The sequence below is a fragment of the Typopeltis vanoorti genome, chromosome 13 (genome assembly GCF_054136105.1).
Source record: "Typopeltis vanoorti isolate ZY-2024b chromosome 13, IOZ_Tvanoo_1.0, whole genome shotgun sequence".
In the NCBI taxonomy this organism is placed as follows: domain Eukaryota; kingdom Metazoa; phylum Arthropoda; class Arachnida; order Uropygi; family Thelyphonidae; genus Typopeltis; species Typopeltis vanoorti.
Genome location: NC_143561.1, coordinates 26,473,636 through 26,498,181, shown reverse-complemented (window position 1 = coordinate 26,498,181; position 24,546 = coordinate 26,473,636). Strand labels below are relative to the sequence as shown.

General features: G+C 36.0%; 1 protein-coding gene across 1 annotated transcript in view; it reads right to left on the bottom strand.

The window, feature by feature from the left end:
* Nucleotides 1-547: 547 nt before the first annotated feature.
* Nucleotides 548-24,546, bottom strand: part of Xpac (DNA repair protein complementing XP-A cells homolog Xpac) — a 60,951-nt gene continuing 36,952 nt past the window's right edge. The window contains exons 3-6 of the mRNA XM_090403188.1: nt 16,162-16,395; nt 7,503-7,665; nt 2,998-3,115; nt 548-699 (exon numbers count right to left, since the gene is read on the bottom strand). Coding sequence (XP_090259314.1) covers nt 548-699; nt 2,998-3,115; nt 7,503-7,665; nt 16,162-16,395 — 667 coding nt within the window. The remainder of the gene's footprint in view (nt 700-2,997; nt 3,116-7,502; nt 7,666-16,161; nt 16,396-24,546) is intronic.

Sequence of the window (24,546 nt, the reverse complement as noted above, 5' to 3'; positions counted from 1 at the left end):
ATTAAGCATTTCATTCAGAGCTGATTATATTCTCTAAATAAATAAATAAAAAACTTTTTTTAATGAAAATAACCAAAATTATGGAAATAAACCACAAAAAAGCACTTAAAAATTAGAATGTGATATGTACTTTGTATGACTGTTTATTTTGAAGTGATTAAAAAAATAAATAAAACAGAAAACTTTGGATTCCATCCTAAGTATGATTTTGGGATGAGATTTAACAATAAACAAGTTGTTTGTTGTTAAAAGCTCTTGCCAGCAGGAAAGGTTTTAACAAATGGCTCAATCCACCCTAATGTATACTGTTCACTTCTAAACCATTATCATGAATGAAAAACATTTGGCAGTTTATACTGTTGGAAATAATCCCATGGGGATTGTAATACATTACCATTATTTATTTTCATAGATAATGGAGAAATTATTTTTAGGATAATCTATTGAAATATTATTAACAATAACATTCAAGATATATCCATTTAAATTAAACAGAAAGATATGGATCAAAATTAATGATAAACATTATCCAATCATAAGTCATTTATCACATTTTTTCATATGCAACTTTGTGGCCACATGTTTCACACACCTTTTCATATACATCTTCCTTTTTATTGTATGTCTCAGAACCATAAGAATGCTCATGATTTGTCGAACTTTTTCGATAAAGGCTGCTGCGAACAGTCATGCGGAGAGCTGAAATTTGAAGAATATGAAGTATTAATTTTTTTAAAAATGCTGTGATCTTTATTTCAATGAAACAATAAAATAAAAGCAGCTCTTTACAATTTATTTAAAAGTAAAGTGGGTGACATTCAGATTACCATGCTTTTTCTTTTGGAATGCATAAAAATATCTTGCTAAATCCACTTGACTGACTTTGCTGAAGCACATGAATTTTTTTTTTTCTCCCAGTTCAATGGAGTGAAATTTGATACTGCTTATTAGCAATAAGTATGTACCTGAAAGTGAAGCATGGAACCCTCGTGATACCACATTCCTGAATAGATACCAAACAAGAATGTGCACTCAATGTATTTTTTCAAGCCCACCAAATGTTGATAGATGTTTTTTTTGCATATTCATATATCAGTTAATTTGTTTTTGCTTCCAATTAGAAAGAAAGAACAAATATTAAGAAACCTTCAATATCTTTACTTTTTTTGCTTTATCTTATGTCAGATAGCAAGATACTGTGGGATAAAGTGAAAGAGGCAAGAAAACATTCTATAGTTATGTATTGTGCATGATACTCTTGGAGTAAGTACACACACACACACACATATTCTGATTTCAGAAAGTTTAACCATTCTTATTATTAAAAGTGAACTTTGATTATTAACATGATTTCTGAATTGCTTACATTATTAAGACACATCCTTAAAAAGGGGGGGGGGGGAGTGATGCTAGTGAATTTGCTTCACACAAAAGCAAAACTAGCATAGTTCTAATTGTTTATTGATTTGAATATGAAGAACTATGTCACTCAACAAGGCTGAAGGAGATGAACACAGCTGATATACAGGGCTTGACAAATGCTCATATGCTTGTCCTTCACAAGTGAGAACTTTCAATTGACAGGTAAAAAAATCAGTACAATTTTTGTTGAATCATTAAATTCAGCAATTCAGACAGACACAAAACTTGCTTACCATTTTTTTTATCCTGAAAATTCACGGTAACCCGTTATATTTATAATACAAAAATTATGATATATTCCATTTAAAAAAAAATTAAATTAGATGAAATCTCTTACTAAATACTTTATTCTTTTGTATGCGATTTTTTTTTAATGATATTGCAATTTAATATCATGCAACATAAAAGGAATAAATCACGATTAACTTTTAATAGAGTTCAGTCTGAAAACTGAATTTATAATTTGTGCAGGGTGGTCCATATGTCACGAAGAGGTTTAAAATGTGAATAACTTTTCTGATTATTAATTTTTTCATTTTATTTTGTTTCAGGTTATTCTAAGGAACATTTGGAAAATTAAGCATGGAAAGTTCACACAACAATGAACCAAAACTGAGCAATTTTATTTTGAACATTAAGCATATTCTGAAGCACATTTTTGGCAAATGAATAATTTCACGAAGATCTGTAATTAACTGGCCATCACATTTTCTTGATCTGACAGTTCCCAACTTCTTCCTATGCAGTTACAGTGAAGGAAAAGGTGTATATGAACAAGCTCCAGACAACCGAACAGCTGAAGGAGAACAGATATTAAATGGATAAGAATCCTACATTGTTATATAGCCAGTAAGTGAAACTGGCTATATAACAATGTAGGATTCTTATCCATTTAATATCTATTCAATTGCCAGAAAACTAGCCTTTTGGCTTTTTATTTTAATTAGCTGAAGGAGAACATTTGTGCAGAAATTAGAGCACTTCAGCCAGAAACATTAACAACTGTCATGGAATGTCGTAGAAAAGGCCCGTCTTTGTGAAGCAGAAAATAGAAGGCATTTACGTGCTGTGGTTTTTCATAACTAATAAAAAAAAAATTTCCAGGTTTTGTATTTCATTATAACAAAAAAAATAATTAAAATAATTAATAAATAAAAAAATTTATTAAATGTTTAAATCCCCTTCGTGACATATGGGACACTGTCTAAATCCTAGATTTGTACAGCTAAGCAATATCATTCCCATGTTTAGAAAAGCATCTCAAGAATCTCCAAATCTTAGATCATTCACAAATGAAATAATTGCCTCACTTATTCTGCTTTCCAATTTCTCTTGCTTCTCACCTGAAAAATGCTAAGTTCTGCTTTGTGGTTCTCTATAAATATTTCTGTGGTCACTGTCCATTTTTAGCCATAAAATTATGCACTAAGCTTAATGTATTAACTATTGCTCCTCTTCATTCAACTATGGAGCTACCTTCTATTAAGATTTGTCAGAAACAGATAAAATGTAGACAGCTACTTAAGGCAAATTGTCAATATTAATTATAAATAAATTTAAAAACAATATTTATACCTTTCACTTTTCGGTCAAAAGCCTTCTGTTTACGTTTATCTTTATCTTCTTCACGCTGATCTTTGGCATCTTCCAATTGTTCTTCACTTCCCCACACTTCCAATGCTCTTTGTTCAATCTATAGTGCAAGAATTTCAACAAAAACCCAAGTTAAATTTATGAAAAGATCCACTTGTAGAATTAATACAGTCATAAGCTGAAACTAGTCAATAGTTCATACATCATCTATGAATTTCTCCATAAAAAAAAGGTGATAGTGAATATTCATTGTAAAGAATATATGGAGACAAAACACTTGTGCTGGAGTAATTACTTTACTCATAATTAAGTAAATAACACTCAACATTTTGACCTCTCTATCGAGGTCATCATCTGGAAAATATACATATGCACAGGACATAAGCTACATGACACTACACAAAAGTAAGATAAATCTAAATACTTTGTTAATCATTTACACTAGCCTGATGTCTGATGGAAAAAAAGTTCCAAAAAATAAATTAACATAAAGTATTTTTATGCATTATAAGTATAATAATATACAGATGATAAAAAAATTAGTGTAATTACATCAAACATTAATTTTTTATTATCTGCATATTATTATAAAAGTTTTTGTTAATTAATTTATTTTTTTAAACTTTTATTACTGATTTATTTATTTTTGTTTTATTTATTTATTTATTCATTCCAAAAATTTATTTATTTATTCTCAAAATAGCATTTTGGGAATAAAATTATAGCATTGATTTGCTATAATTTTCATTTAAATTGAATATTAATGAACTATTATTTTTCTTCTATAACCTGCCAAATTTGAAAAGCATCTCAAAAATCTCTAAATTTTAGATCATTCACAAATAAAATAATTTGCCTCACTTATTCTGCTTTCCAATTTTCCTTGCTTTTCATCTGATAAATACTAAGTTCTGCTCTGTGGTTCTCTATAAATATTTCTGTGGTCACTGTCATATTTAGCCATACAATTATGCACTAAGCTTAATGTATTAACTATTGTTCCTCTTCATTCAACTATGGAGCTACTTTCTATTTTAAGATTTGTCAGAAATAGATAAAACGTAGGCAGCTACTTAAGGCAAATTGTCAATATTAATTATAAATAAATTTAAAAATGAATATATTATACCATTCACTTTTCATTTGAATTTTTTGAAGCTCTAATTTTTTATTAAGTACTTATAAAAGTAGAGCTTCAAAAAATGGTGAAAAAACAGGTTTTGATGAGTCTTGGAACGCAGTTTTGTATGCCACTTGAAAATACACGTCACAAATATGATAATGATGGAATATAGTTGTTTCTTATGATATTGCTAAATGTTCCTTGAGAAATTCAGCATAACTGAACTCCCCCCCCCCCAGGTATTTTCACTCATCATTAGCTGCCTGTTCTCTGATTCCATTCTTTTTCCCCCCAATCTTCATTCTCTAAGCCTCTTTCTCTATAGTTCTGACAATGGCTTCCTCTCCCTCTATGTAGTCCTTGGTCTTCCTCTTTTCCTCCATCTGGGGGAGAGGTGACCAATTCATAATTCTCAATGGCCATATTCTCTCATTCTCTGGCCATGTCCATACTATTTCAAAGCATGTGCATCCATCCTCTCCGTGATATGCTCTTCACCTTCCGTCTCTATTCGAAGTTGATAAGCCATATGAATTACCTGAAGAACATACATTCTTCAGATAATTCATACGACTTATACTCTGTCTGAAGTAAATCACCAACACAACCTCTGGTTGTTTCATTTGAACATTAGTGAGGGTCCAACACCTACATTGGTAGGTCATTATACTTCCTATAACAATAACATAGCATCTTAGTTTTCCTTGAGACCTTAAGACTCCATAAAATATCATTCATGGTTTTAATAGCTGCTCACCCCCAATCAAAATATGCTCATTTCACACTGATAAGACTTATCCATGATGGATAAGTCTTATCAGAGTTCAGATAATTGAAGGTATCAACTGATTTTATGGTTTCCACCTCTAACTCAAGAACAATGTTAGTGACATACAGAATCCCTGCTTGAGTCCCTTGCTAGTATTAAATTGAATAAAGATTGTCTCCAATCTTTATAGCAGATTGAGATCGCCGGTACATCCTCTGCCATTTCTTCATCTACACCTACTTTCTTCAATGCCTCCCAAATTTTCTTCCTTGGGACAGTATCATAAACTTTCTCCAGTACAAAAAAAAAAATAAATAAAAAAAAATAATAATAATAATAAATGGGACTTCTTAGCATTTGTAATAAGGAAAATATAATTTTCGAACAAGACTTCTCTGTAAAATCAGACTGTTCTTCTGCCATTACAAGAGATATTGAATTCAGTTCTATCCCCTATAATTCTACTAAATATCCTGCTTACTAAATATGACACTTATTCCTTATATATAACTTTTAGGGTTCTCCTACTGTCCTAAAGGCATTGGAAGTAGAATTCCTTATATTATATATAAGGAATTCTACTGCCAATGAGTAGGGCAGTAGAACCCAGCTCTCAGATTCATAAGTTAAAACTGGTTTGAACACAGTCTTGTATACAGCTAGTTTAGTGTTTTGACTATCTCACTCTTATTCCATATAAATTTATTCATTTATATGGATCCATATAAATTGACTTCCTACCATACCAGCTTTGCCAATTCTGTTGTCTCTTTCCAAATTTAATTTGCCATCTTCACTAAATTTTTATTAGTCTTTGAGTAATTAATTAATAAACACAACTCTCATCATTGGTATTTTTATGCACAGCCTTGTGGAAATATTTTTTCCAAATTGCTAAACCACCAGGAGAACTTTTTCTAGGCATTTCTTCAGCTGGTCTGAAGTTATTCTATCTCTGGCACATGCATACCTGTAGATTTTTGTCTCCTGAAATGTTTTTAATTCTACCAAGAAAATTGGCCATAGAACTCATACTTTCCTCTCCCCTGCCTTTTTTATTTTTATAATGTAACTCTCACCATGAAAGGTTGTAGACATAAATAATAAATCTACTAATGACTTATTTGCAAAAGGGAGCAGAAGAGGCCATTTAATCCTAATTTTTGAAAACTGGGAGAGGCAGCCAATTACAGATAGTTGACCTAAGACTTCTTTTTTTCAGCATTTTAGTTTCAGACAGTCCTGGGGGTCTGCTGCTCAAACAATTTTCTTCCACATATTTCTATCTTGGGCCTAAGACTACCAATTTTAAATGGCATCTGGGGAGGAGAGTACAGTAGCCCACTGCCACCATCTCAAGGTCCAGAACACACTATACTGTCTGAAATAGTGCAAGTTCTAAGGTCAATATTTTCTTGATTGTGGGATTAAAAATCCTACTTGCTAGTGCCAGGGATTAACTAATTTGAGAACCAGTCAAAGAAAGGCTTAGAAAAAGTTTCTCTAGTCAGCTAATAGAATCAAACTTAGAACAGTCTTTCTTCCAGAGGCCTAGTGCTATAGATACAAATACCATTTCACACAGGCAGTAGCGCACTCAGGATTTAATCTTGGGGGGGGGGGGGGGGGACGAGTTGAGTAGATGATTTGAGAATACATACTACGCATCGCATACGACCTATGACTGAGCATCTGCAATGACTGCTAATTCATTAGTATAGAAATAGAAGACATGACACAAGATTAAAAAAAAAAAAAAGAATTTTAACTAGGAAAAGATTTTTGGAAAATTTTCTAATGTTTTTTCCCTTTTTCTTTGGTCCCCCCCCCCCCCAGTGCACCACGGTTGTTTTGTTGTTAAGCTAAAGTACATAAGTACAGTAGGTGGGCTAAGGATTTTTTTAATTAATTTTTATAATTATTTTTGTATTTTTTATTCTTTTTTTTTCCCCTGGTCTGGAACCCTACTCTAGAGACCAAACATGGAAATTTTTTAAGCCACTTCAGGCCTTGCCATAAGTGGGACAGTGGTCTTACACTTGCCAATGAAATTCATCTACTGCCTAAAGACAATTGCAAACATCCATGCTGAAGGAGGCATTTGAATCTACAGGTTGCTGGTTGCACAGCGGGTACTCAAAACCACATGGCAACCAAGGTGGCAAACAATATGATCTCAGACAACAATATGGGTGTTATCATTTAGGGTAACAAGAAGGCAACATGTGTCCATCGTAATCTCACCCCAGTGTCTTACATATCATTGAGAGCCCTGAGCTCAGCTATCCTTTGATGACTAAGGGTATAAATTAACTGTCAATTGATTTCCAAAGAAAGGCTAAGAATTTTAGCATTTGGAGAACAAAAAGGCATCACTGGAGATTAGAGGAATGGATATTATTTTTATATTAATTCTGTTTACAAAAAGCTGTAGCACATTACTACCATAGGTCAGCGATTCAGATAAACCGGGAAACCTGCTCTCTAGAGACCAAAGTCTTTACCCACCATGTTGGGCCTCTGATAAGCAAAGGTGAGTGATGAGAATTATCTATTACCTATTAATCAAAATCAATATTATTCTTAACAACTTACCTGGGATTGAAGATAAAGCTTCATGTCACCACGGGAATAGTGAGGGTTTTTCTTCAATAAAAACTTCAGTAGAGGTTCTCGTTTGTCCAAATCACAATCTTTTAATAAAAATTCTTTCTTAGCATCTGTTCTTGTAATAAGACGATGTTTGTCTTTTGCATCTCTATTTTCAGAAGAAAAATAGAATGCATTATTAATTTTTGTGACTTATTTATTATAGTAACTTCTAGGGATCAAAAAAACTTCTGACAATGCAAGATTTGTTATAGTCAATTTAAGAGAAAAAGTACCTTGTCCCAGGCTATTCTCATGCCTCTTATGATCATTATTTTCTCAGGAGCACTTTAAACAACCTTTAAATTTTGTACTCTCCAAATGCTGGTTTTATATAGCAATAGTGTTGTGATTTTCACAGGTGCAAAAATCAAGGATGTTAGTGACACTGTTAGTTTTAGAAGAGAGAAGTGAAAGAGATGATTGTTATGGCAGGAACAAATAATTTAAAAGGGAAGAAATATGAAATGAGAGAAGATATGAAAGAGTTGTTACAAGAAGCAAATATGAAAGAATAAAGAAGTAAAAATTGTGAGTCTGTTGCCTCGGTATGATAGGAGAGTTAGAGTCATGATTGCTAATAAGTTCATGAGAAGATTGTGCAGGAGGAACTGTGTGCAGTTTATTGATGTGTGGAGTGAATTTGATGAACAGAAAGCATTTATATATGGATGACTGATTACATTTAAATGGTTTTGGAATTAGATGTTTGGAGAGTGTTGTTTAGTGAGAGTTTGGAAATATAAAAACCAGAGAAACTAGAGATATTAGGAGGGATGCAATCAAGCATGTGTCTGGCCACCCCCTGTGATAAGTGAGCATGTGTACAGAAACGATTATGCAATGCTAAATGCGATTTCACAGGTTTCCAATTCGAATGGGTTAGTAATGACATTGCACAAGAGTAACTGTGGGTAAAACAGGATGTTGTACATGAATGGAAGAAGTATCAGGAATAAGGGAGAAGAGTTTCTGGCATTGGTCAGCTCGAATTGTCCAAAAATTATAGGCATCAGCGAGACCTGGTTGATAGAAAATATAGTTACAGGGATAGAATGTAAAGGATATTGTATTTTCAGGGGAAATAGAAGGAATAGGATAGGAGGTGGGATACTATTGATGATAGATGAAGAATTACAATTAACAAAATTAGTAGTCAGAGGATTATTAGGTCTGGGTAAATGATTCGTTTAAGGCTGTCTGGTGTGAGATAGAGGCCAATAGGACAGACTATGTTGTTGGATGCTGCTATACAGCAGGAGAGTCAACAGGAAGATGTAGATACCATGTATTGGCAGATTAGCACAACGAGTGCAGGCTACACAATCATTATGGGAGACGAACTATAGGGACATAGATTGGAGGGAGGAAAGGGGGCATGGCAAGATGGAAGTGGAATTTATACAACTGCTAATGGAAATTACATGAAACAACATATTATAGCGATGACAAGGGATTTTTAAGAGTGTTGGATCTGATAATAACATCACACGATACATCCATAACTAAGGTAGACACTGCCTCCAACTGAGAAGAGTGACCATGCAGTCTTATTCTGGGAAGTTGCCAAAAATGTGGAATTCTCTGTCAAGAAAGGGTTTATGTTGAACTATCATCATGTGTATCAAGGATTTAGGCCTAGTGTAGCCTGTTCTGGCCTTAGAAGTCACCGTTGAATCATTTAAGAGGCCGTCCTGGTTTTCTTTTTCCTAATGGCTTGTACTTTAAGGCTTGTTTTGGTAATCTTTCTGTTTTCATTCTTTGAACATGTTCCATCCATTTATGTTTATATTTTTTAATTTTTTCTATTACTGGTTCTCTCGGGGGGGGGGACCCTGTAACCCCTAGAGAGCATGTCACCTGGGTGGCAGATAGGGGAGCCCACCATGTGTGTATGGTGGGGGTGGTCCAAACATACTGAATAAGGACTCGTGGACCAACAAGGCCATAAGGGGGCAATCATCTTGATTGTAAGGGAAGCGGCACTCCCAAGGATCCCTTGGGAGTGCCTTAAGAAAGATCCACTTACTTTAATCTTTCCTATAAGGCCTTATCAGCCAATTCTTCTTATTTTATGACCCTTATTCTATTAGAGTACTTGAGGGCCATGGGGGGTCTTTTTATTTTTGGCCTTACAACTATGCCTGTAAACCTTACTATAATTCTTCTATAATCTACTCTTTCCCCCTTCAATATACCCCATTCCTCCTATGGGTTTAAATTCGGAAGAAGGCAAGTTCAGAAGCAGCCCTACCACTGAACTATTCCATCATCAGGCTAGTCCCCTAACATGGAGAACATAACTCTACTTGTAAGCTGACAGAAAAAGATAATCAGATTGAATCTATGTTGAACTATAAAGCTGGTAATTATAACAGACTTAGGAGTAATCTTGGAGCAGTGCCATGGCTTGAGAAGCTGGTTAGATTGTTTCAGAGAAGCAGTAGACTGCATACCCAAGGTCAGGAAAAGAAACCAAGTGGGAATTAAATGGATGAGTAGTTATAAAGCAAGAGCTGCAGTAAAGAAAAAGGTGTACTACTCATGAGTAGTACAAAGTGCAAGCAAGAAGGATGACAAGTTTGGTAAGAAAGGTCAAATCAGATTATGAGGGAAAATTAGCTAAGCAGGCCAAAGTAAACCCAAGAGCTTTTTTGTTATGTGGCAAGTAAGAAGAAAAACAACTATGGTAGGATGGCATTAAACAACAATAATGGTAGGAAGGCAACAGAGGCAAAAAAAATAGTTGAGTTGCTAAAAAAAGGTGTATCATCCAGGTGAAGATTTTGCAATTGCTGATGTGACAGTGATGCATATCAAAATTGAAATAAATGAAGATGAGGTGTTCAGCCTATTGAAAAATATCAATGTGAACATCTAGCAGTGGGACTGGATGTTTGTTGATAATGCAAAACCGGAGAAAGCAATAATAGATAAAGGTGATGTAGATATTCTAAAGGATGATTTAAATAAATTTGCATTGTAGCAAAGGAGAATTACTATCAATTTAATGTTGCAAAATGTAATTTGATGCACTTCAGGTTGAAAAGATTACATACCGATGGTACTAGATTGCAGGAAACTAATGAGACTAGGGATTTGGGGAAAATGGTGGACAGAGAATTGAAGTTTACATGGCATATTGCAAAAATTGGTAAAATGGCTCAAAGGATTACTTGGATGTTGAAAAAGATACTAAGAAGTAAAGATAGAGAAGTTATTTTTCCTTTTTATAAGAGTATGATCCAGCTGCATCTTGACTACTGTGAACAGATTTGGTGACCCATATTTCTTATGCACCAGGAGGTGATATAGAAGATTCAGATGAGTGACTAAGCTGGTGACAGGTCTGTGACAAGCTTGCTATGAGGATAAGTTGAAGGTTTGTGAATTACAAAGTTTAGTTGATAGGCAGAAAAGAGGAGACATGATAGAAACTTTTAATATATTAAAGGTGATTTATAAAATTGATGGGGTGCTTAAGGGTCAAAGCTGTATAACTGAGAGGAGACCTCCACATAGCCTTTAAAGGAATGCGGAGAACCGACAAGGGCTTCTGATCTAATGTCCAATCCTCACCTGTTGGGTATCTACTTTGATACTGAACAAACGAGGATGGGCTGGCAATTTGGGATTTAGCCGACCAAATTGTATTCTTATTGGTTAAACCAAAATAAAAAATGATGGTACAACATGACAAAATTTCATGCTGGCTGGAGCGTCACCTGGTTAAACAAGGCCCCCGTTGTTTTCGCCAGGGAACCAGGGCGAACAGCGAAAAGTCAGCTACTGGAACAAATCTGAAAACAAACTCCAACTCAACATCACCAGAGTTAAAGATCGGTACGATCAACGTAAGATGCCTGAATGGCAAAGAAATGGAGCTAGTTGAGGAATTAGATAAGTACCAGATCGACATAATAGGAGTGACTGAAACAAAAAAAGACCAAAACTGGTGAGAACTGAGCAATAAATACAAAATGTTATATTCAGGCAATGACAATCAAGGAAAAGGAGTAGCCATAGTATTCAACACAAAATATGAGGCTAATCTTCTTGAATGGCAGTCAGTCTCAAGTAGAGTAATGTGGGCAAATATGAGAATAGGGAACTGGACAATGAGACTTATTTGTGCCTATGGTCCCATAGAAGGTTCTACTAAGGTAGAAGTGGAGGAATTTTTTGATGGTTTAGAAAAAGCAACTGACACAATGAAAAAGGAAAAGTTGGTCCTTGTTGGGGATCTAAATAGCAGAGTAGGAAATGATTGTGAGACATACAAAAATATTTTGGGAAAATTTAGAGAAAAGAGCAAAGCTAATAACAATGGCAAATATCTGTTGGATTTCTGCTCAGGACATGGACTGGTTATTACTAACACCATGTTCCAACATAAAAATACACACAAATTCACATGGAGAGAAGAGGCTAGGAATAAGAAAAGTCTCATTGACTATGTTATTGTTGATAGTGATGTTTTCTCCCTGGTGCAGGACACCAGAGTGTACAGAGGATTTGAAATTGGAAGTGATCATTATTTAGTCTTGAGCAGAATAAAATTGAATTTCATATTGAAAAGAATGACATGTAGGAAAGTTTTAAAGCGAATAAAAGTTGAGCAGCTCTCAGATGTGAACTGTAGATTAAAATACAGAAAGATTATTGAAAAGAAATTGAAAGAGTTTGAGAACAGGAATCAAACCTTGGAGATTCAGTGGCAAGCCTTGAGGAAAACCCTGATTGATTGAGCCAGAGAGGCATGTGGTGAGGTTGTGTGCAAGGATAAAAAAAACAGAACTCTCTGGTGGACACAAGAAGTTAAAGAGGCAGTGAAGGAAAAGAAGAAAGCATAACAAAAGTTCCTGGCAAATAAATCAGCTTTTACTCTTACAGAATACAGAGACAAATGTAAGAAAGTTAAACAGTGTGTAAAACTAGCTAAACAAAAGTCATGGGAAGACTATGGCAAGAATATAGAAAATAAATATCAAGAAGGTGGCATAATATTCTGGAGGCTGTTGAAGAAGCTTAGGAATGGAGGAAAGAGCGCTGTAAAAGGAGTTAGCGATGATAAAGGTGATATGAAAACAGGAGAAAAAGATATCCTTGAAGTATGGAGTAATTACTTTGAAAAACTGCTAAATGAAACAAGCAGTGATGACAGCACAGTGATAAAAAAAAATGACCAGCCATGCAGTCAGGAATACATATCCATACTTGAAGTAGAAAAAGCCATCAAAGGGTTGAAATGTGGAAAGGCAGCAGGAGTAGATGATATTCGACCAGAAATGCTGAAGTATGGTGGTATAAGAGTCTTACAGTGGCTGCACTGCATAGTTCAGAAAGCCTGGACAGAGGAACGAATTCCCGATGATTGGAGTAGAGCTCTCATAGTACCCATATATAAAAAGGGAAAAAAACTGAATGTGAGAATTACAGAGGTATTTCCCTACTGAGTGTTCCTGGCAAGATCTATGCAAGTATACTTGAGAAACAGTTGAGAAGAATTGTGGAAGAAAAGCTTGGTGAAAAACAAGCTGGATTCAGGCCAAATAGAGGCTGTCAGGATCAGATCTTCACTTTACGACAAATAGTCGAGAAAGCATGGGAATATAACAAAGATCTGTATTTAAGTTGTGTCGATTTGGAAAAGGCATATGACAAGGTGCCAAGAGAGAAGCTATTCAATACGCTGCAGTTATATGGTGTCAATGGGGCATTATATCAAGCAATACTTAGTCTTTATTCAAGTTGTAAGTCCGCAGTTAGAATTGAAGGAAGTACAGGAAGATGGTTTAATGTTAAATCTGGTATGAGACAAGGATGTACATTATCCCCTCTGTTATTCATTATCTATATGGATCACATTATGAAGGAAAGTGGTATTAAACATGATATCAAAATTGGAGATGTTAATGTCAGCTCTTTGCTTTATGCGGATGATGTTATACTTCTAAATAAATCCGCTACAAGTCTGCAAGATTCTCTGACTAAATTGAATAGCTGTTGTAATAGATAGGGTATGAAGGTCAGCAATAAAAAGACAAAGACAATGAAAATAGGCAGAATCATTGAAAATGTCAACTGTGCTGTGAATGGAGAACCTGTGGAACAAGTAAAACATTTCAGCTACTTGGGCACGTTTTTTACTGAAGATGGTAAATTAAATATAGAAATAGACAACAGAATCAACAAAGCTGGTATGGTGGGAAGTCAATTGAATAAATTCATATGGAATAAGAGAGAAATTAGTCGGAACACTAAATTAGTTGTTTACAAGACAGTGTTCAAACCAGTGTTAACTTATGGATCTGAGAGCTGGGTCAGAAGTAAAACACTTGACCAAAGACTAGAGACCGCAGATATGAGAGTCCTGAGAAAGATTAGAGGCGTGAACAGATGTCATCAATGGCAATATCATATTAAAAATGAGGATATTAGGAAAGAACTTGACATTGTCAGCATCCAGGAATGTGTTAGCAGAGCTAATCTCAGGTGGTATGGTCACTTAAATAGAATGGGAGAGGAAAGATTAGCAAAACAAGTGTTCTCTGCCAGGTTGGCAGGAAAACGACCCAGAGGAAGACCAAGATATAGATGGATTGATATGGTACAAAGTGCCTTAGATGATAGAAATATAAGATCTGATAATGTTGGAGTCTTGACAAGTAACAGACTGATTTGGAGGAAAATTGTAGATAGGAAGTTAGTAATGATATAATTTTTTTATGTAGTACTGTCATATCCTGTACACCCCTTGAGGGTACATGGCAGGAATTTGATGATGATGATGATGATATAAAATTGATGTGTAAAAAATTTTTCAAATATATGACAAGTAGTTAGAGAACTAGGAACTATCCTTGGAAGTTTAGTAAGAATGCAATTAGTAGTGGTGTTAATAATAGTCAAGTTATATTCCAATCCCATATATTCCTATAGTTATAGGAATATATGGGATTGGAATATAACTTGACTTGGATAAGTGGTTGACAGGCATATATCAAAAAGTGGTATATGATCGGTGTGAATGTGCTAGATTTAAGGTGACTAGTGGAGTATCTCAGGATTCAGTCATCAGGTCGTTGTTGTTCAATCTATACATTAATGACATTAGGAAGGGTCTAATAGGAGATGTGCAACTGTTTGCTGATGATGCAAAGATAGGCAGGTCAATCAGGAACGTTACTGATATCCAGAACTTACAAAATGATTTGAATAGACTGGAAATTTGGGCAAACAAAAATGGATATCAAGTTTAATGTTAGTAAGTATAAAGTTATGCACTTTGGCAAGATGAGATTTCCAGCAGCATATTATATTACCAGGATTATGCTACAAGAATGAGGATAGGGATCTTGGCATAATAGTAATCTGAAGTTCAAAGTTTACATATCAAAAGTTGCAAATGCAACTCAAAAGATAATTGCAATGTTGAAGTGAATCTTGACATGTAAGGGTAAGGAAGTCATTTTGCCTTTTTATAAGGCCTTGATAAGACTGCGCCTGGATTATTGTGTGCAGATTTGGTCTCTCTCAGGTTCCAAGGGAATAAAGATGCTATGGAAGGGTGCAAAGAAGAGCTACAAAGATCATATCCAGATTATGGAATTTAGATTATGAGGATAGATTGTATGTCATTACAGACCCCAGTTAGCAGAAGAAAGAGGAGTGATATGACAGAGGTCTATAACCTTCTGAGTGTGTGTGTGTGCTACAGGATATCATCTGATGAATTTTTCGTTATATGGAACCAGGGGAGAGAGAAAGAAAGAACACGGCATCCATGAAAGTTAAGTTTGTTCACAGTCAAGAAAGGGGTGAGAGCTAGGTTTTGCTCTCATAGAGCAGTGAGTGGAATGGTTTGCTTTCAGGAGTAGTGAGCGCATCTAGTGTGAATTAATTTAACGGAAGGTATCACAGCTGGTTTGGGTGATTTATAGCCTCTCTCGATGAGTCCTTGACTTCCTGGAATATAATAATAATAATAATAATAATAATATATGATAATAATAATATACGCTTGTTTTAATCCTATATCCAAGTGTAAGCATGTGATCTAGAGTATTTTAAAAATATGGTGATACACTAATGATATATTTTAAAAAACAATCATGCATGTAAAGGAAATTAGAATTTATTTACAACTCCTATATATTTTGCTCACTGTAACATGAGCATCATTTGGGAAGAGAGAGAGAGCAAAATGAATACGTTAACATTCAAAATATTAACACAATGAGTTAAACAGTTTAACCATTTTTTAAAACATATCATTATGTCCACCACCCAAATTTCTATAAAACATTTAGTAACAGATCTTTATAGTGATCTTTAAAAGGCACATCACCAACCTATCCAACAAAATTAAAAGAAATAATATCATTTCAAGACTTGCTGGAACAAGTCTTGAAATGCTCAAGCGAGAGCACTTGAGAGCAAAACCTAGCTCTCACCCCCTTTCTTGACTGTGAACAAACTTAACTTTCATGGATGCCATGTTCTCTCTCCCCCCCCAGTTCCATATAATGAAAATTTCATCAGAGGTAGTTACAGAAAACTTTAATTTGTCCTCTGAAAAGAAAAATAATCTAAATAAACAAACCTGCAATTATCACATATAGAAACATCAAAATGGCTATTAAGAAATGAATCCAAAAACTCCTTTTCACATTCTTCACAATGAGGCCTTTCCTCAGCAATTGGAGGGGCAGGAGGAACAGTTATTACTCGTTCTCGAACATCTTGTTCATCTTCATCCTCCTCCTCCAAAAGAAAACCTCCTCCAGTATCCCGTGATTTGGTTGATAACTTCACAGTTTTTTTGGAACATAGTTCACTACAAGACATGCAAAATATTAATAATGTCAGAATTGCATGACATTCAATTAATACACATACATTTTAAGCTTATGTCCTGCTATATCAATATTTTAACAAAATACAATGGAAAGAAACATGATTCATTAAAAACGTTAAATTTCTTAGAGTTATCAGCTGATATTTTTCTAGGATAATGCTATCTTTATCATCATCAGCAAAAGCAAATGATTAATGAACATCAAATCAATTATATAAATATGTTGAAAATGCAAACTATTTCCTGAAAAAAAAAAAAAAAAAATATAGAGAGAGATTTAATTGAGCAAATAAAACACAGTTTATGACAAAATCAATTTTTATATTTTATATAACTATATCCCAATTGCAAGAAATTAACATAGTTAATTGTTCAGAACTGGTTAGTAAGTATACCTCATTAGTAAGTATACCTGGATACCTGAATACCGAATGAACAAGGATGGACTGGAAATTTGGGATTTCACCAATCAAATTGTGTTGTCTTAAACCATAACAAGATGATGGTACAGCATGATGGAATTTCATGCTGGCTGGGACATAACAGGGGACATGAAGGGGGCTTGTAAATAAGGCCATCACTATTTTCATCAGACAACCAGGGTGAATGGATGTGCAATATATGATCCTCTCAAGTAGGATCACATAGCCTCTCCTCTCTAATCCAACTCTCACCTCCATGTGAACACTGGAACCTGAACAACAGAGCGGAAACTTAGGTACAAACAAGAGAAGGGGGAAGGGGGAAGAGACATAGGGCAAGTTTGGTGGCCCTTATGTAGCAGTTCCACACACACACACACACACAACCAAAGTAGGCTGCAGATGGCCAGTAACCAACCTCAACTGAATCTCTATCTTAAGTCTTGGGAAACAAGTAATAACTGGACTGTCACTCTAGAATACAGCAGGTTAACAGATATGAGAAGGCCAAGGAAAAGAAAAAGAATGAAAATAAACTAAAAATATCTGGAATGCTGCTACTGAAATGTCAGGAGTATTCATCACAAATACCAAGATCTACACAAAACTCTAAAGAAATAAATATCAAATTAGCAGTAATAATAAGAAAAAAAAATCAACTAATGCCTTTTATTCCCTTATAGGGAATAAGCCATTTTAATCCCAACTTTTGGAAACTGAGGGGATAGATTAGAGATTGAGGGAATTCAATCTCTAATCAAATAGAGCTGGCCCAAGACTATCACTAATTATGAGCAGCATCTGATGAAGAGGCAACTAAAATGGGTACCCAGTGCCTGAGGGTATTGTTGAGCCACCCTGCCTCCAGAGGACAAACATTTGGGAGACTGGTCCTCCAGGTTGGAGGTTTGGCAATGGACTAACAACCTATTCCTGTAAAAAAATCTTTTGTTAAGAAAGCTAAACAATTGAAATCTGCCAGGCTAAAAATTGTTTTGTGAGCTTAGACTCATAAAGAGTTGTAAAGCTAGAAGATTGGATGAAGAGACAACTGTCAAGTGTCGCCACCTTGTGGTCCATAACATGATATGTTATTGTTTGAAATAGTTTGGATTCCACAGTCAATTTCCTTCGAAGTTTTTCTTCAGGTGGTTAGTGTAGAGGAAGCAAACACCTGTTCCACTGAGCTACACAGACCATAATAGAAACAAAACGGTTCAGATGAAAGTGTAAAAGCAGGAGTAATGATTATTCTCAAATCAATTTTTTTTAAAAAATTGCACATTACAAATACTGGAACAAAAGAATTAAAATAAATTTAGTTGAATCCTTTATCAAGTGTAAGCAAACAAAGTTTGTGCCTGAAGTATCTTCAGGACTGAGACAACTCGTGGTAAAGGTGCACCAAGTTCTCATCACTACTTGTCTTAGTATTTCCCATAATGCAAAGCACATCTTCCTACAGACATGTATAATGCTATGCATTAAGGGAAGGGCCACTAACCAGACCAGTTTTGCCCTTTATTGAGGTCTCGTCAGTGGGAGCCAGACCCAGAGGTGGTGATACAAAGGTGGAAGCAATGGAGAAGTTATCTTTACCTATACGAGTTGCCAAAAGGTGTCTCACCTTATTATTAAATTACTCTGGATTTAGAGAAATATGTTGGAAGTTTTTTCCCACTTGGTTAGACTATAATAAATTTAGTTTAATCCTTTATCCAAGTGTAAGCAAACAAAGTTTGTGCCTGAAGTATCTTCAGGACTGAGGCAACTCGTGGTAAAGGTGGACCAAGCTCTCATCACTACTTGTCTTAGTACCTCCCATAATGAAAAGCACATCTCCTTACAGACATGTATAATGCTATGAATTAAGGGAAGGGCAACTTGTACAGGTAAAGATGACTTTTCGATTGCTTCCACCTTGGTATTACCAACTCTGAGTCTGGCTCCCACTGACGAGACCTCAATCAAGGTCAAAACCGGTCTGGGTGGTAACCCTTCCCTTAATGCATAACATTATACAAGTCTGAAAGAGATGTGCTTTGCATTATGGGAGATACTAAGACAAGTAGTGATGAGAGCTTGGTCCACATTTACCACGAGTTGCCTCAGTCCTGAAGATACTTCAGGCGCAAACTTTGTTTGCTTACACTTGGATTAAACTAAATTTATTATAGTCTAACCAAGTGGGAAAAAAATTCCAACATCTTTCTCTAAATCCAGAATAATTTAATAATAAGGTGAGACACCTTTTGGCATAAAGAGGTGCTTAAGGGTCAAAACTATATAACTGAGAGGAGACCTTTACATAGCCTTTAAAGGAAGGTGAGAAATGGACATTAGGTCAGAAGCCCTGGTCGGTTTTTCGCATTCCTTTAAAGGCTATGTAAAGGTCTCCTCTAAGTTATATAGCTTTGACCCTTAAGCACCCCTTTATGCCAAAAGGTGTCTCACCTTATTATTAAATTATTCTGGATTTAGAGAAAGATGTTGGAATTTTTTTAACTGGCCGATGCCTCAGCTGGCATGAAATTTTGTCATGTTGTACCAAATTGTATTCTTATTGGTTTAAACTAAAATACAAAATGATGGTACAACATGACAAAATTTCATGACGGCTGAGGCATCGCCCAGTTAAACAGGGCCCTGTTGTTTCTGGCAGAGAACCAGAGTGAACAGCGAAAAGTCAGCTACTGGAACAAATCTGAAAACACACCCCAACCCAACATCACCAGAGTTAAAGATCGGTACTATCAACATAAGAAGCCTGAATTGCACAGAAACGGAGCTTGCTGAGGAATTAGATAAGTACCAGATTGAAATAATAGAGGTGACTGAAACAAAAAAAGACAAAAACTGGTGAGATCTTTCTGAGCAATAAATACAGAATGTTATATTCAGGAAATGACAATCAAGGAAAAGAAGGAGTAGTCATAGTATTGAACACAAAATATGAGGCTAATCTTCTTGAATGCCAGGCAGTCTCAAGTAGAGTGATGTGAGCAAATATCAGAATGGGGAACTGGACAATGAGACTTATTTGTGCCTATGGTCCCACAGAAGGTTCTACTAAGGTAGAAGTGGAGGAATTTTTTGATGGTTTAGAAAAAGCAACTGACACAATGAAAAGGGAAAAGTTTGTCCTTGTTGGGGATCTAAATAGCAGAGTAGGAAATGACTCACAAACATACAAAAATATTTTGGGAAAATTTGGAGAAAAGAGCAAAGCAAATAATAATGGCAAATACCTGTTGGGTTTCTGCTCAGGGCATGGATTGGTTATTACTAACACCATGTTTCAACATAAAAATGTGCACAAATTCACATGGAAAGAAGAGGCAAGGAATAAGAAAAGTCTCACTGACTATGTTAATTGTTAATTGTGATGTTTTCTCCCTGGTGCAGGTCAACAGAGTGTACAGAGGATTTGAAATTGGAAGTGATCACTATTTAGTTTTGAGTAGGTTAAAACTGAATTTCATATTGTAAAGAATAACATGTAAGAAAGTTTTAAAGAGAATAAAAGTTGAGCAGCTCTCAGATGTGAACTATAGACTAAAATACACAAAGATGAAGAAAAAATGAAAGAGTTTGAGAACAACAACCAAACCTTGGAGATTCAGTGGCAAGCCTTGAAGAAAACACGGATTGATTGAGCCAGAGAGGCATGTGGTGAGATTGTCTGCAAGGATAGAAAAATCAGAACTCCATGGTGGACACAGGATGTTAAAAAGGCAGTGAATGAAAAGAAGAAAGCAAATCAAACATTCCTGGCAAATAAGTCAGCTTATTCTCTGAGAGAATACAGAGACAAATGTAAGAAAGCTAAACACTGTGTAAAACTAGCTAAACAAAACTCAAGGGAGGACTTTGGCAAGAACATAGAAAATAAATATCAGGAAGGTGGCAAGATATTCTACAGGTTGTTGAAGAAGCTTAGAAATGGAGGAAAGAGTGCTGTAAAAGGAGTTAGAGATGATAAGATTTATGCCAGTATATTTGAGAAACGGTTGAGAAGAATTGTGGAAGAAAAACTTGGTGGAGAACAAGCAAGACTGAGGTCAAATAGAGGCTGTCAGGATCAGATCTTCACTTTACGACAAATAGTTGAGAAAGCATGGGAATATAACAAAGATCTGCATTTAAGTTTTATCGATCTGGAAAAGGCATTGAAAATGCCAAGAGAGAGAAACTATTTAATATGCTACAGTTATATTGTGTCAGTGGGGCATTATATCAAGCAATACTTAGTCTTTTTATTTGAGTTGTAAGTCAGCAGTTAGAATTGAAGGAAGTACAGGAAGATTTTTTAATGTTAAATCTGGTGTGAGACAAGGATGTACATTATTCCCTCTGTTATTCATTATCTATATGGATCATATTATGAAGAAAAGTGGTATTAAACATGATATCAAAATTGGAAATGTTAATGTCAGTTATTATTATTATTATTATTATTATTGTTCCGGGCAACTCCAAGGAGTCGACAGACTCATCGAGGGAGGCCCTAACATCATGTCAAGAACAACTATTCAACATTCACACAGTATCTATCATACCTTGCCTTGAACTCATTCATGGTCGTAGCACCCACAACAGACTCTGGAAGCTTATTCCACTCATTTACCACTCTCCAAGTAAAGAACCTAGCTCTAACACCCTTGTCAACCACGCTCTTGCCCAGCTTCCATGCATGGCCCCTACTCCTCCCACCACCAGTCATATTTTCAAAAATATCTTCTGGATCAATCTTATAAAAACCCTTCAGTAATTTGAATGTCTCAATCATACACCCCTCCTTCGCCTATCATCCAATTTCTACAACCCACAAATCTTCAACCTATTCTCATAAGGTTCATTCCACAGACCTGCTATCATCTTGGTCACTCGTCTCTGGACCCACTCCACTTCCTCCCCATCACGAAGAAACCCTGGTGCCCATAGCTGGGCACAGAAGTCCAGATGGGGTCTTATCAAGGCTCGATAACAACTTGTTCATCTCTGCATGTTAAAGTATTTTTCAGAAGCCAAGTGATTTGGTGAGCTGTTTTAGTTACTTTTGCAATGTGCCCCCTAAACTTCAACTCCCTATCCACCAACACTCCCAAATCCCTGGCCTCATCAATCTCCTGGAGTATGGTTCCACCAATGCGATATACTGCTGCTATTCTTTTCACCCCAAAGTGCATAACCTTACACTTTGCCACATTAAATTGACATCCATTTTTCCTAGCCCAGTCCTCCAAACTATCCAAATCATCCTGTAAAATTTTGACATCCTGTGGACTCACAATTGCTCTACCCAACTTTGCATCATCAGCAAACAAGTGAACACTTCCTCTCAGATCCTTTCCAATATCATTGATGAACAAATTGAAAAGCAGTGGCCCAAGAACAGAGCCCTGTGGCACTCCACTAGTCACAAGACGTCTTTTAGACTCCACTCCTGAATAAATCACTCTTTGATATCTCTCCTTCAACCACCCTTCTATCCATCTCACCAACCCTATATCTATACCTATCTGCTCCAGTTTACTGATTAGGGTTCCATGTGGTATCCTATCAAAGGCCTTGGCAAGGTCCAGTAGTATCACTGTAAACCCATTACCCATATCCAGTTCAGCCATCACTGTGTTATAAACCGTGGGCAAGTTACTGAGGCATGATCTACCCTTCACAAAACCATGTTGTCCCCCATACAATATCCCATTTTCATCTATCCAATCCTGTATTCTTTTCTTGACTAATTTCTCTAAGACCTTGACAATCATTCCTGATATGCTAATCGGTCGGTAATTTACAACAGCAGTCTTGGAACCACCTTTATGCAGTGGAACTATTTTCCCCTCTTTCCACCCGCTCGGGACTAACCCAGACCCGAGACTCAAATTAAACAAAATAGTCAAGGGTACTGACAATTCTTTAGCTGCTTCTCGTACAACACGAGCTGGTATACCATCCAATCCCACAGATGTATTGACATTGAGGTTATGCAATAGACTACTCACCTCCACTTCATTAACCACAATTCCCGTATAATCTACTGGTTTATTCGTTTCTGCAATGTCACCACCTGGATGATATACTTTGGCAAAGTGCTCACTCAGTAACTCAATTACCTCCCTACCATCGGCATTCTTTAAAATCAATCTGCCATGTACATTTTTCCTTTTACATGCTACATATCTAAAAAACTGTTTAGGATTCTCTTTAGCCTGCATGGCCAATGTTCTTTCGTAATCTTTTTTGCTTTTCTTACCCCACTCATCACCCTTCTGGCCTGCGCTTTATACCGTTCATGTGCCTGCCGGTCACCCTTCTCCTTAAATTCCCTCAATAGTTGTTTCTTTTTTTGCAGCTCAAGCTTAATGGTGTTATTCATCCATTTAACCTCTACTTGATTTATTATTCGGACTCTAGGTATACAGTCAGCCATTGCTTCATGCAAGCACTTCTTAACTACCTCCCATGCACTATCAACTTCTAGTCCTTGCAGTTGTACATGCCATGGCACTGAACCAATCAAACTCCTAAGCTTGTCATACTTTCCATCCCGATAATTCCACATGTACCCTGTCTTAATTGAAAATTCTACACCTTTAGCCACCTCCCAAGTTAAGACCCTATGATCACTCTCACCGATTGGTGGCAATGTGGTCATATTTGTTACAGCCAAATCCTGAGATGTAATTACTAGGTCAAGCACTCTCTGACCCCTAGTATTTTCCATTACATGCTGTCGCAGATAGTTATCCCTTAATAACCACATAAAATTCAGTTCCTTCCTTCCGTGTGTCCTCTCCTCACTCCAATCAATGCGACCATAGTTGAAATCTCCCATAATAATCACCCTCCTTCCACCCATTTCTTCTATTTGCTTGTGCATACTGTCACCACCATCTTTTCCATCACCTGGTCTATAGCAGCACCCGATTGTATATTTAGTTCTGCTAGCCACAATCTCACACCAAATGGCCTCAAATGTGCTCTTTTCTCTATCCTGCAATTCAACTTCTATTCTCCTTGGCTGGAGCTCATCTGCTAACATCAACAATACTCCTCCCCCCATTTTATTCTCTCTGTCATTCCTGAACACACTATACCCATCACATTCAATCCCACTAGTTATATCATCTACAGTCAGCCATGTTTCACTAATACCTATAACCTGTGGTCTGGAAGTGCCAACAATGGCCAAAAACTCTTCCTTCTTGTTCCTAATACTCCTAGTATTAGTGTACATGAATTTAAGACCCCCATTAGCCCCAACCCTACCTTGATGCCTTATATTAACTATCCCACTCAGATTTGTTGTCCTTATTTGCTCTGGCATATTATATTCATTCTTACATTCAACTGCCTCCATAAGGACTGTATATCTACTCCCCCCCCTTAACAAATCTAGTTTCCCTGAATTTGCACATCCACTACATTCAGCAACACTTTCTAAAGTCTTCTTACACCGTAACCATTCAAATGCAAGCCATCCATCTTATATAGATCCTTTCGCCCATCAAACTCACTCCACACATCCACAAATTCCACACCACTCGTCATACATAACCCACGCATAAAGTCATTCGCAATTATGGCCCTCCTTTTAAACATTTCACTGTCATACCGTGGCAAAAGACTAATCATTCTAACTCTCTCACTCTTTTCTTTTGCTACCTCAAACAATTCATTCAGGTCTTCTATCATTTCCATT